At 45.0% G+C, this 12760-nt stretch overlaps 1 protein-coding gene and 1 long non-coding RNA gene across 2 annotated transcripts in view; one reads left to right on the plus strand and one right to left on the minus strand.

The window, feature by feature from the left end:
* Nucleotides 1–3320: 3320 nt before the first annotated feature.
* On the minus strand, nt 3321–9393 carry LOC117032377 (uncharacterized). Its single transcript, XR_004424723.1, has 3 exons — nt 8626–9393; nt 7046–7214; nt 3321–3768 (listed from the first exon to the last, which is right to left on the minus strand). It is a non-coding gene; the product is annotated as an uncharacterized LOC117032377 (long non-coding RNA).
* A 613-nt stretch (nt 9394–10006) lies between these two features.
* PAPPA (pappalysin 1) overlaps nt 10007–12760 on the plus strand; it is a 234916-nt gene continuing 232162 nt past the window's right edge. The window contains 1 exon segment of the mRNA XM_033123868.1: nt 10007–10418. Within this exon segment, the coding sequence (XP_032979759.1) occupies nt 10007–10418 (412 nt within the window).

Raw genomic sequence — 12760 nt, forward strand, 5'->3', positions numbered from 1 at the left:
ACCCTTTGTGCAAACTCTGTAGTGGGCTGCATAGAGAAAGAATTTGTACTGCTAATTCACCTTTAAGTATTTTCCTCTTCTTTTCAATATCAAAATTCACGCACAAGCATACCTCCATTGTAAAAGTAGAAGCCATACAACACAAAGTCCCTTGATTCGTTCCTGTTTGCTTGCCCCGGGGCCCCCATCACTTTCCTCAGAGGTACCAGGTGTGGACCATCCTAACCGTTTCAATCACATTTGTTTTTGTTTATGGTGCGTGTGTGCGTGTGCGTGTGTGTGTGTGTGTGTGTGTAGTTATTTCATGTTTTGCCTTTCCAATGAGATATGTCGCTGAATGGTTGAAGACGAGGCTCAGAACCCAAATTGCCTGAGTTTGAACTGGGGCTCCTTCATAGTCTAACACTGTGGAGAAGTTGTTTATCCTTTCTGGGTCTTAATTTCCTCCTCTGCAAAGTGAGGGCACTAACGGTACCTAACTCAGGACTGGCAATGGGAGAACCCATTGAGGATCAAAAAGGTTAATGCAGCAAACAGGTGAGCACCTCCTGGCACCTGTGGGCCTCACTGCATGTTCATTAGTATTATTATTAGTCAGGTAGGTTCATGAAGACATGGGTCATACTTGAATCTTTGGCACTTGGTCTAGTACCTGGTACCCAGTGGGTGATTGATATATATTTCTTAAATTCCTAGGAGAATGCTATGTTCATTTTTATCTGGAGATGCAAAGGAGTGGGAAAAGCTTCATCATCATTGCAGTCATCATCGTCGTGTTTTACGTCTAGCAGTAGCAGAAAGACTACTAAGATAAGACTCGCTTGCACTAATTGAGCATTTACTCTGCACAGAGAAGTCCTGCATGCGTAATGCATGCTGACTTACTTAACCCTTACAGAAATCCTAAAGGATAGATCTTATTGTCACTGCCCTCACTTTACTGGTGAGGGAACTGAGGCAAACAGGTTAGGTCTCCGGCAGTCACACAGTCAGGATTCAAATCCAGCCAGTGTGGGCCCAATGTGGATACTCTGCATTTCTCTCCAGCCTTGCCTCTGTGTCCAAAGCGTTTGTTAACTGGTGTAGCATGAAGACCCTGAGTGACACGGGCCCGTGAGAGTCACCCAGGGTTTTCCTTACTTATGTTTCTGGCTGGCAGTGCTTGTTCCTCTCCCCTCTGAGTGGTAAAGATAATGATATGGGACAAGCCGATAAGTTCATATTGCCTTTGAGAAGGAGTATGCCAGGTGGCCCAGACAGTTTCAGGAAGGTGTCGAGACCGTTTGGTGGGTGGCAGCCTGGCTGGCCCTACAACCACTTCTGACCTTACAACCCATTTGACTTCAAGAGGTAGCCCACTGCTGTGAACTGTGTTACACGGTAATGTGGAGGAGCTCAGCGTGCTGATGCGAATCGGGGAACAACTGAGTGGGTAGGACTCTTGGGGGGCATCATTCAGGCGTCTTAACAAGATTCCCATGGCAAGTAGGATGGTGATGCTCAGCCTTCTCAAGTCAGAAGTGAATGATCAACATGCGGTAATGATCAGTCATTTAACAACGGGTAGGTCACGGACACCAACCCGTCAGAAACAACACTGGCCTCAGGGAACAGAACGGCCAGTGGTGCCAGAGCACAGCCTACCAACGCATGTGTGTTGGCTCTCAGTCCAGGGGCTCAGTAGTTGTCCGTCTCCTAAGACCTGACAGACTCTCAAAGGGAAAGGGAAAGGATGCCTCTAAGGCAACACAGGGATTTAGTTGCAGAAGTGAGAATGGAGCCTGGACTTTTGGCTTCTACAAGAGCTCCTCCGTCAGTCTAATCTAACTCATTGTCCTTATTGAACACCACAGGAAAAGATCCAAGTGGAAATCACTCATTTCTCAACGTGACACAGCACAGTAAGTTTAAATGCTTCTGAGGAGCACACATTTCTCCACTTATACCAGGGCCATTGTTTAAGGTTAGGGTGATTGCTGTTGTCATCATTATTTATTCACTGTTTAAAATTTCACATGTAGTCCTCGTCCGCTGAGGGCCTGTATTCTCCCAGGATTGAGTGGTGTTCTCTATTCAGTGTCCAAAAGTTCAATTGACTTCACTATGGAAGGCTGATCACTGCTGGTTCTTTATATCCATGAGTTTTAGGACACTGGGACATTGCACAAATGAATCTCCAATTATCTGGATGAAACTTTCGAATTTCTCATTGCTGTAGTTTATCCGAAAAGTTAAGAACGTGGTCTTTGAAGGCAGGCATACCTAGTTTTCGGTTTTTATAAATTCATGCAATACTCTAAGCTCCTTTTCTCCTTTGTAAAACGGAAGTAGTCCTATCACCTGCCTCTTAGGATTGTTATACAGATTAAATGATAAAATGTATAAGCACTCACCACATCTAAGCAAACAATACATTTTGACTATTAGTGACAATGATAATTCGAGAGTGAAAAATTGTGCTAGACAGCTAGGCAGACCTTGGCATAATGCCGGGTACAAAATTGGTAACCGATAGATAATTGTTGAATTAATAAATGAGTTACCATCATCTGCATAAGAGAGGTATCATTATAGTTGAAAGAATATTGGCTTAGGAACCAGGAAACCAGAAAATTCTCATTTTGGAATGGTTTGGAAGGAACTTTGGGAGAATCCCTTCCCCTCTGTGAGTCTTCATCTATAAAGCGAGAGTGCTAGATTTCGCAGGCTATAAAGCACTTTCTGCTTTAAAAAATATATATATATGACATCGGGCTGGTGCAGCACGTATTAACATCATCCCCATATGCCACTCAGGTAGTGTTACGTCCATATGACAAGGTAAGTAGTGATATAAGGCTATGCATGACAGTGCTGGCTGAATGAATGGCTTGAAGGTAAGACAAGAGAGTTTCAGAGGAGGGGCGATTCATTCTGACTGGTGGAGGGCTTGAGTAAGGTTTCCTGAAAGAGCCAGGACTTTCTTCAATTGGGTTTTCAGAATTAAGAATTCAAAGGATTCAAGCTAAGATAAAATGAAAGAAGTAGGGCGTTATTCTGGAAGTCACACATAGCTAGGAGTTATGGAGGTCCCCAGGAGTTCACCAAATGTTCACTGAGCTTCTATTCAGCATAAACCATAGAGGGTTAACCCCATGGGGGAATCTCAAAAGGCAGAGAAGATTCAGGTCTCATCTTCGGGAACTTTAAGATCTGGCACAGAAAGGAAGACAAAAGACACAAATCCAATAACACAGGAGCCAAAAAGACAAGCTAAATAATCCTCTGGGAATGATTTATTTCAATGTTTTATAAAGAAGAATGTTATAGAGAAGGTGACATTTATACTAGATCGGAGAACAGCACATAGGTTCGAGTTTGGGATTGGACATGTATCTTCTAGCTAGGTGATTTGGAGTAAATTTCTCCCTCTTTCTGAACTTGAATTTCCTTAGCTTTTAAAACAAACAGAGCAAAACAAATCTCGGCAACTGGTTGTGAGAATATGTGCCCTCAGGTCCATTCATTGAATACAGAAGGTGCTCAACGAGTCATGTTATTCTTAATTGGTATAGATCAAGTTCATCAGAAAGCATTGCTGGATTAGTTTCCCAGGGAAAGGTCTTCACTGAAGAAACATTAATTGCATGCCTTCAATCTCAGTTTATACAAAAAGTGGCCAATTGGACAGTGGGTGATTCTGCAATTTCTGGAAAAAGCAGATTTGAAAGCATCGTCCATTATGTGACTCAAGGCCTCTTCTCAAATAAGCCACGAAATACATTTGTCCTGGAATTAAGCAGAAGGGGTTATCAAATGTTTCATTTGCCATTCAACAAAACGTGGTGAAAGGAATGAAAGCACCCACCATTGCCTATTGCTGATATCTCACAAAGCTTCCTCTTCCACAAAATTAGACATTTCCCTGATTCCAATTTAAAACAATAGAAAGATTAAAGGTCGATTAGAAGCAGGCCCGCCAAGCAGTTAAGAATGAGAGCTTTGGAATGACACAGACATAGGCTCAAATGTGTCATACACTCCAACTTTACTGAACTCCATTAAAAACAGAAACCTCCATAATGGGGATAAGAAAACCTACAGATTATAGTTTTGAGGATTAAATGAAATAATACAGTAAGCATCCAAGATAGTATCTCTCAAATTATAGCCAATTATTACTACTACTAAAGAGAGTAAAAAATAAAATAATAAAATTCATAAAACTGTATCTTTTTCTACAAATGAATGAAAAAAAATGCAGTGTCAAACAGAGATCTTCATCTTCAACTAAAATTCTAAGTTTAAGAAGTGACTTGGGCACCTGAACTGAACAAAATGAAGCCCTCTGGCTTTCGTCAAAGGACCAGGGTTGGAATCCAGAAGCTGCTATTTCAGCTCCCTAGTCACAGGCCTGCAGGAAGACTAAGAGAGGATTCCACTTCATTCCAGAGCCACTCACTGGTGCACACAAAAGGTTAAAAAAATACAGAGGAAAAAACCTAGCGCTCAACAGCTCTAACTCCAGCCAGAGTGGTTCCTCACCTCCATCTCCCTTACCCCACCTCAGGCAAACCAATCTGTCTCTCTCTCTCTCTCTCCTTTGTAAAACAGGCGATTATTAAATCAAGGACTTAATTTTCTTTTGGACAGGGCTTGGAGATGTTAAAGAGTACTTGGGGCTGAAATTTGTTTTTTAAGATGAGTTAAGAAGGTAGAAGGATAGACAGAAAACTGCTGAGCAATTCAGACAGACTGAGTTCTAACCTACCTCCTAGTCTTGTGAAGAGAAAAGTTAAAAACTTAGTACAGCGTCTAACACATAGTAGGGGCTCGATGCAGGCAAGTCGTTCTTACTGCTGGCAGGATGCTTACAACTGACAACTCTACTACATGTGTTAAATTAATATAATTAAACTACTGTTGGGGAGGAAGCAAAGAAGCTAATGTTTATCCAACACCCACTGACATATGTACTAGTCACTATGCAACATGGGATTCGTCACCTCATTTAATCTCCCAGATAACCCCATGAAATCTTTGAAAATGAAAAACAGGATTCAAAAGGTTAAGTGATTCTTCCTAGCCCCTCCCTGGAAGCTAGGACACAGAAGGCTACATCCAGATTGGCGGGGCTCTCCACTATTTATTTAGTCTCAGTGATTCTGGGTTTTAGTTTTCTTTCTCCTGTAAAATACTGGGGTGACAAAAAAAATGTATACATATGGCTTGTATTCATCTTTCGTTGTCGGTATATATTGAGAATTACAATTTTAATACAGTTTTTTCCTTTCTTAAAATGTGTATACATTTTTTTTGGCACCTTCTGTAGAATGATTATTGAACCTCCTCTGTAGGTATTACACGGATTAGATGGCCTCATGCCTATAAAAAGCATTTAAATATTGCTTGGAACATAGTGCATGCTCAATAAATGCAAGCTGGTATTAGAATTGTTATTTAGCAAAGACAGGATTTGAATCTAACTTCTTTTGCTCCAAAGTCCACATTCTTTCCAGAGACCCTCACCTGGGCAGCCAACGAACTTCCATGTATTTGTCTGGGTGTCCACAGATGGGAAAGGGGAGGCTGACATAATGAAGAAATTAAGTATTTATTAAGCACCTAATGTTTATAGCATTGAACACATTGGATCACAGGAAAAATTAAAGCAAAAACATATATACGTGTGTTTAAATATCTACATAGATTTAAGAATTATCTTCCCCCCGTGTGTGTGTGTGTGTGTGTGTGTGTGTGTGTGTGTAATTAAATTCAATGGTTCTGAACCAGCAGCTATATGCAAAGTGCTGGGCTAGGCATTTGGGGGATACACAGATATGAATCCAACAGAGTCTCTGTCCACACGGAAAGCGGAGACAAGCAGATAGGTAATTAAGCATGAGAGCTGGCTTTGGTCACGTGCCCCGGGAAATTCAGAGGAAGTTCTGTGAGAGCCCAGAGGAGGGAGCCCTTCAGACAGGTGGGGGAGAGACCTGGTGACAGAATTGGCCTTTGAAGATCCTTGCCCTGGAAGGGTTCTAATCTCGCAGGAAAGACATAAATAGGACAGCAAGAACAGTGCAAGATCCTATCTAATTGAGTTCCAGATTCTACCAGACAGACAATGCTTGTTTAGGAATTCTGAGATGAGAATAATCTTTCTGGCGTGGAGTGAGAAGTAAGTAGAACTCCAGCTCTAGATGAAAGCTGACAAAAGCCCAGAGGGTCATAAAATTTAGATCCCTGGGGAAAAAAGAGAGGGTACTCATTTATTGAGCATCTACTATGTGTTACACAGCACACTATCCTCAGGGCACATCCATAATAAGGTCACTGAGACTCAGAGAAATTAAGCAACTTAGGTCATAGGAACCCAGGTCAGGATGACTCTGAAATGTGTACTTAGAAGCACCCTCACTCGTGCAAACCCTTCCCAAACTTTAGGACTCCACCTAGGTATCAGTCTCCTAACTTCAACTAGACCTTTACACCCTCCCTGGCAAAACACCTTGCTTTTACTTATTACCAAACAAAATGAATATTGAAGGATCATATCCTAAGAGTGGAGGTACAGAAATATTTTTGTTCTAAAAAGTCGTTTTTAGGACAGAAATCTCCAGAAACAAGGGACTCTTTAGTGGGTGAGAGGGAATTCACCAAATATGGGATGATTTGATGAAAATTATTGCCATGCTGCAAGAATTAACGGCTCCGTTCTACTTCAGATTTGGAAGCGATCTTAGCAATCTTCAATGTCTATCTTTTCATTTCACATGAGAGCAAACTGAGGTCAAAAATCTCACGCAGGTCAGAATTAGAATCCGTTTCCTAACTCTCAGATGATTGCTCATTGACTACAAATCATGAAACGAAAGGGGGACAAATCCATGAAAGGTCAAGGGATGGAGTAAAAGAGGGATAGCAGCATATAGACATGATTCTTTCACATAAGTAAATAAGACCCATGAAGAGGGTGGGTCATGAACCAAGAGTTACAAATCAGCCAGTTCTATTCACTCAGTTAAAATCAAACACATACATACATACGTGCACAGATACTTACTGGCATAAAAGTAAGAGCGTCTTCCAACACAGGTGGGATAAAATAACACATGTATGTTCAACGAACGACCAGCCAGAGGCTTTGCCAATTGCTCCCAATGCACTTAGGGACTGAGGTCCAGAACTCAAGGAGCTGAGACTTGAATCTCTCTATCCCTTCCTCTCTGTGCCTGCCAAAGGAGAGAAATGAAAATATGGCCTCCCGGAATTTTGTTTGTCTTTAAGAACCCAAGGAGCACTTGCTCAACAGACCAAACGGTATTTACGTAGCATTTTTATATTTCACCAAGTATTATTCCTGAGAGCATATTTTGTCCTCCACATCATTTTGGGAAATACCCTATTCCCATTTTCAAGGTAAGAAAGTGCAGGGCTAGCAAAGCGACTCAGTCAGGGCAGAGCTGTGATGTGTGGTGGAGTGAGCGGGGACTTAAGACTCTAGCTCTCATGTTCTGACTCTCCAAGGGAGAGCTGAGAATCCCAAACATCTAGGAATATTCAAAACTATTGGATATAATGATTTAGAAGCCCCTGGAAGAAATAACATTTCCAAATGCGTAACTGCCACAATTGAAGTGAATTAATAGTCATATTCCAATCTCTACTGGGGAAAGAGGGGCATTTTGTGGGACATAATTTGTATAGTTCAACATGTCTTTTATTCTTTTTTCTTTTTTTTAATTGAATGGCAAACTCCTGACTTCTCTAGATGACTTGGAGTTGCAGACATTGCAAGATTTGCTCAGGCAAATGCCTTATCCATGGCATTGGGCACTTCTTACAGCCAGTCTCTGAAAACACATGTAGGATATGATGCCGTTACCATTTTATTACTGGAGAAACTGAGTTCAAACATTCTTGGCCCAAGACTACGAGTATATAGCTTGTTCCTCTCAAACCAAGATCTGACTCTGGGCTCCCATTTTCAGAACGGGGCCATAATCCCTGCCTACCACATTCAAGCTCTTATAGAGGACATGTCAGATTCATTTGCTCCTTCCTCAAATCTGAATAGTTTCACCAACACTTATTCTCCACTGGTGTTCCCTCTCCCTGAAGTGTACAGGAATGATCCCAGCTCTCACATAGGATCTGGAGCAGCCCTGAGGACAGGAGCTCGTGGGCAGGAAAGTCACACATTAGTAGTTACTTTCCCCCCAGGCTTCCAGCATGCTATCCACATGCAAACCTCACACAGCATATTTTTATGACTACATTATTTGAACAGACTGGTAACTAATAATGTGTAATCTACCACTGCTAACTCATTTTGACTTATTAAACACTTGGAGGAAAAAAGAACTGTTTTGCCATAAGGGGGAGCTTTTGAGTTCTATAAAGAGGGGGAAAAAGAAGAACAAAAATATATTACATGTGTGTCCCAGTTCAAAACAGATATACAAAGCAGCAAACTGGTCAGATCCTTACCTGTGACTTGAACAATGTCAGAGGACCTGCATTTCTTAGTTTTTTTGGGGGGAAGGCAAATTAATATTTTTCTCTCATTTTTCAACATAAAACTACAATAATTTCTAACAATCAACAAAATATTTTTAAGACTATTTAGGAGAATTCAGAGACCTGGTTGTGCTGAGTCCACAGCTTCTGAAAGGCAGATGCTTTGGAATATCCTTTCCTCTGGTTTCTTCTGATGGATCCATGAGGGCTGTGGAGACAACACTGGGACTAGCTGAAGCCAGCAGCACTGGGGCTCAGGGAAAGGGGGAATTTTAATCATTGCATAACTTTAGGGAATTCTAAGAAGGAAAAAGAGAAAGGGAGAAAAGGATAGGGAAGGCAGGAGAGAAGGGAAAGAGGAAGAGGGAAAGAAATGGAGTGGAAAGAAAGAGGGAGTAAGGGAGGGAGGCGGAGGGAGAGAGAGAGGAGAGAGAAAGATAGGAGAGTAAGGGTGAGAAAGAGAGAGTGAAAGAGAGGGAGAAAAAGACAGCATTTGAAAAAAAAAATCTGAGAATCAAGTTTCAAGACTCTTTATGTGCTATACAGAAGGATGAGGTTTACCAGCAAAGTGCAAAGGGGATCCTGAGAGAAGAGATAGATTTTTTTTTTTCTCCCGCCAGGAGGGGAAAAAAAATAATAAGGGGGAGGGGGAGTGAAGGAGGGAAAAAAGAAAGCAAAACAAAACAAAAACAGGAATGTGTGTTTTGAACAGGAATGAGGAGAGCTGGGAGGACCGTAAGGGGGTGTGTGTGCAGAATTTCATTAAATTGTTACTTTAAGATTGTCTTCAAAAAAAAAAAAAAAAAGGAGGGGGTGGAGAAGCGGGAGTGAAGGAAAGGAGGCAAATGGCAAAGTGGAAGCAGGCTGGGTAGCTCGGCCTCTTCAAACTGATTGATTAGTCATGATCCCCGCAGTTTTAACAGGGACTCATTCAATTGGGAAGGTGGAGCGCTCGGGAGCAGATTAGCATACGCTTGTTTACTCATCTTCTGAGGGATTTTTTTCCCCCTCTTTCCTTTCATTTTGTGAAGAAGGAGGGAGGGGAGGGGGGGCTGGGGGGGGAGAAGGGGGCTGTGGCTTGTGTTATAAAGGACGCAAAAAATAAATAAATTAGAGCATCTTTTGGGGGGAGGGAATTCAGCGGAGCAGTGTCTTAGAGGAGCTTTTTTTTTTTTTTGGTAGAGCGAGAAATCATATAAAATAAAATGAAATAAAACAAGGAGGAAGGCAACCAGCTGTTAGCGGGGGGGAAATAAGGCAGATAGAGGAGCGGGGAGAGAAATTAATTGCCAGCCAGGAGGAGTTGGGTTGTATTTTTCAAAGGTGGGGGGGTGGAGCACACACCTTGAGGAGGAAAGCGAGAAAGAAAAGAAAAAAGCAAGTGGAAGGGGGGGCTCGCCCAAGAGGTGAAGAAGCGAAGAAAGTCGAGGTGCGGAGGCTCCCAAAGCTGGCAGCTCCGGGCGGCGGTGCAGGGGCGAAGGGGGGGGGGGGGGGACCGTCGGACATGCGGCTCTGGAGTTGGGTGCTGCGCCTGGGGCTGCTGAGCGCCGCGCTGGGCTGCGGGCTGGCCGAGCGCCCCCGCCGGGCCCGGAGAGACCCGCGGGCCGGCCGTCCCCCGCGCCCCGCCGCTGGCCCGGCCACCTGCGCCACCCGGGCGGCCCGTGGCCGCCGCGCCTCGCCGCCGCCGCCGCCGCCGGGCGGTGCCTGGGAAGCCGTGCGCGTCCCCCGGCGGCGGCAGCAGCGGGAGGCGAGGGGCGCCGCCGAGGAGCCGAGCCCGCCGAGCCGGGCGCTCTATTTCAGCGGGCGAGGCGAGCAGCTGCGCCTCCGGGCCGACCTCGAGCTGCCCCGGGACGCGTTCACGCTGCAAGTGTGGCTGCGAGCGGAGGGGGGCCAGAGGTCTCCGGCCGTGATCACAGGTAGGCGAGGGCGCCTTAGCGGGCGCTGCACCGACCCGGCGTCCCCAGGGGCGCGCGGGTGCTTGGGCGCGGGTGGCGGGCTGGTCCGGGGCTGGCGGGTGTGTCTCTGCGGAAGCCGCTCCGCCACAGGCGAGGCGGCACCCGGGGCGAGCTTTAAGACTCACTTTGCCCCATCTGCGGAATGGGCGCTCTCGGAAGGCATCGCCACTTCAGCCCCCGGGAGGAGCGCAGGGAGCGCTCCTGGCGGGCCGGAGTCCGCAATCAGTTAAGGGCTGGTCCGAGGAGCGTCATACATGTAAACCGTGTTCGGGATGGTCAGAAGTACTGTCTTCTTTTGGGATGGAGGGAAGGATGACTCAATTGGGATGCATGTGAAAAGAGGCTAGGAGACTGTTGATTTCTTGGACTTTTTAATGGAAATGCCCCCCCTTCACTTGACCCCCTTACCCTGAAAGCTTGTGAGGACGAGGTTGTTATGATCTCCTAGACTTAGAAGTCCTTGAAGTGCCCCAAAGTTGCTCTCTGTTTGATGTCTGCTTCTGGGATTCACCCCCTTCCTCCCAGCCAAACACACGCGCGCGCGCGCGCGCGCGCGCGCACACACAGACACACACACACACACACACACACTCACACACACACACAGCCATCTCATGTCCTTGCTTTTAAAGCCTGTTGGTTGTCACTCGGGGCTGGGGCAAGACCTTCCTAACGCACACTCCGCCAGTCTTCCCCGACTCAGCTTCGGAATGGGGCGCTTTTCTCATTTGGGACTTTTATAGCCCGTAATGAAATTGAGTTCTCCCTGCTCACCCTCCCTCTCTCTCCCCTTCGCTGTTCCAGAGCAAAGCTCATAGTGAAACCGGACACTTTGCGAGGGTTGCAACCCTTAGAAATGCTCCAACATCCATTTCCCCCCCTCTAAATGAATTTGTGGCAATGCCTTTAATAAAACTGGGGGGCACGGGGAGGGGGACTGCGCTGGAGGAGAGAAGGAAAGTTTTGCCTCTTCTGGCTGGGAGATTCCCTTCCTGCACGATCGTGCCATGTCCTAGGATGTCTTAAAGTGAGAGTAGGGGTTCCCCCTCCGCCGCAGCCAGGAACGTGGGGAAGCATTTTTGTGATCCCAGCCCCTCACACACATACTTTTTTAGAGGGAAAAGCTCTGAGCTTTCCGCAGTTCTGCTCCCTTCTGTCTTGGCGTAGACTTTCTCCAGTGTTGCGCCAACTCTGTCCTATTTACATGAAGTCCATTTCGGGGGACCCAAACTCTGCTGTTACACCAAGAATGTGCCCCCAAAGCTCCCCCTCCTCGTTACCAAACCGAGAGCAAGAAAGTGACTTTCCCCCACATCTGATGTCATCACATGCTATTTCCACCACCACCCCCCCCCAGGAAGGAGAGGGAAACTGAGCTCACTTTTAGCCCCCAAGCCCTACTCACCCAGAGCTGGGTGTAATATAGGGTAAAGGAGTGATGTTATTCATAACAGTAATGATAGTGATGATAATTCAGGGCTGTGGTATGTTTACTTCTCTTTCGGAACATAGGAAAAGCACAAAGACTGTTGCTTGGAGATGATTTAAAAAAAAATGAGTACATCTGTTTTTTCCTAGTGTTTACCTGTTGTAACCAGTGATTTGGAAGGCTTCCCCTCCAGAGAGGAAAGCCCAGGGATGTATAGGTCTCATCAATGAAAAAGTAGTAAATGCATTTACAAATATATATGTATGTACATATACATACATGTAAAACACCTGGGATTCCACAGGAACCTGCTTTATAAATGTCTGTAATTCAGACAAGGAACCTCTCTTCACACGCGTTCTCTTGAGCACTCAATTCATTCTCTCACACAAAGATTGTGCAGTAAAATACTTTAATTGGATGGGGGACGCTAGGTTATTATTGCTTGTATAAAATGCCTGGTCCATTTTATGTGTGGAAATAACATTCCTCTCAAAAAGAAAAAAAAAAAAAAGGCACTGCTGTCGTGTAGCACCAGAAAGCCAGGAGCTTTCCTCCGGAGGATACTGGTGGATTTTTTTTTTCCCTCCCCTAGTTGAGTCTGAGCCAGATTTGGTGGTGTGTAAACACCTGGCCCTGAGCCAGCAAAGACTCATTCTGCGTATCCTCCATACTGTAGAGACTGTTGGACTAAAAAGAACCTGCTTTTCCTTGAATTAAAAAGCAAACAAACAGAGGTTCTTTGCAGAAGCACTTTTTCAGCTTCTTCCTTCATGTAAGTTTGGGCTGGGAGAAGCAGGAATGAGGTGGGCAGCAGGGATGCTGGTGCCAGGCCATGCCCTCCCACTGCCTGTGACCTCGGGTGCCCAGTTTG

Source organism: Rhinolophus ferrumequinum, chromosome 12, assembly GCF_004115265.2.
Source record: "Rhinolophus ferrumequinum isolate MPI-CBG mRhiFer1 chromosome 12, mRhiFer1_v1.p, whole genome shotgun sequence".
In the NCBI taxonomy this organism is placed as follows: Eukaryota; Metazoa; Chordata; class Mammalia; order Chiroptera; family Rhinolophidae; genus Rhinolophus; species Rhinolophus ferrumequinum.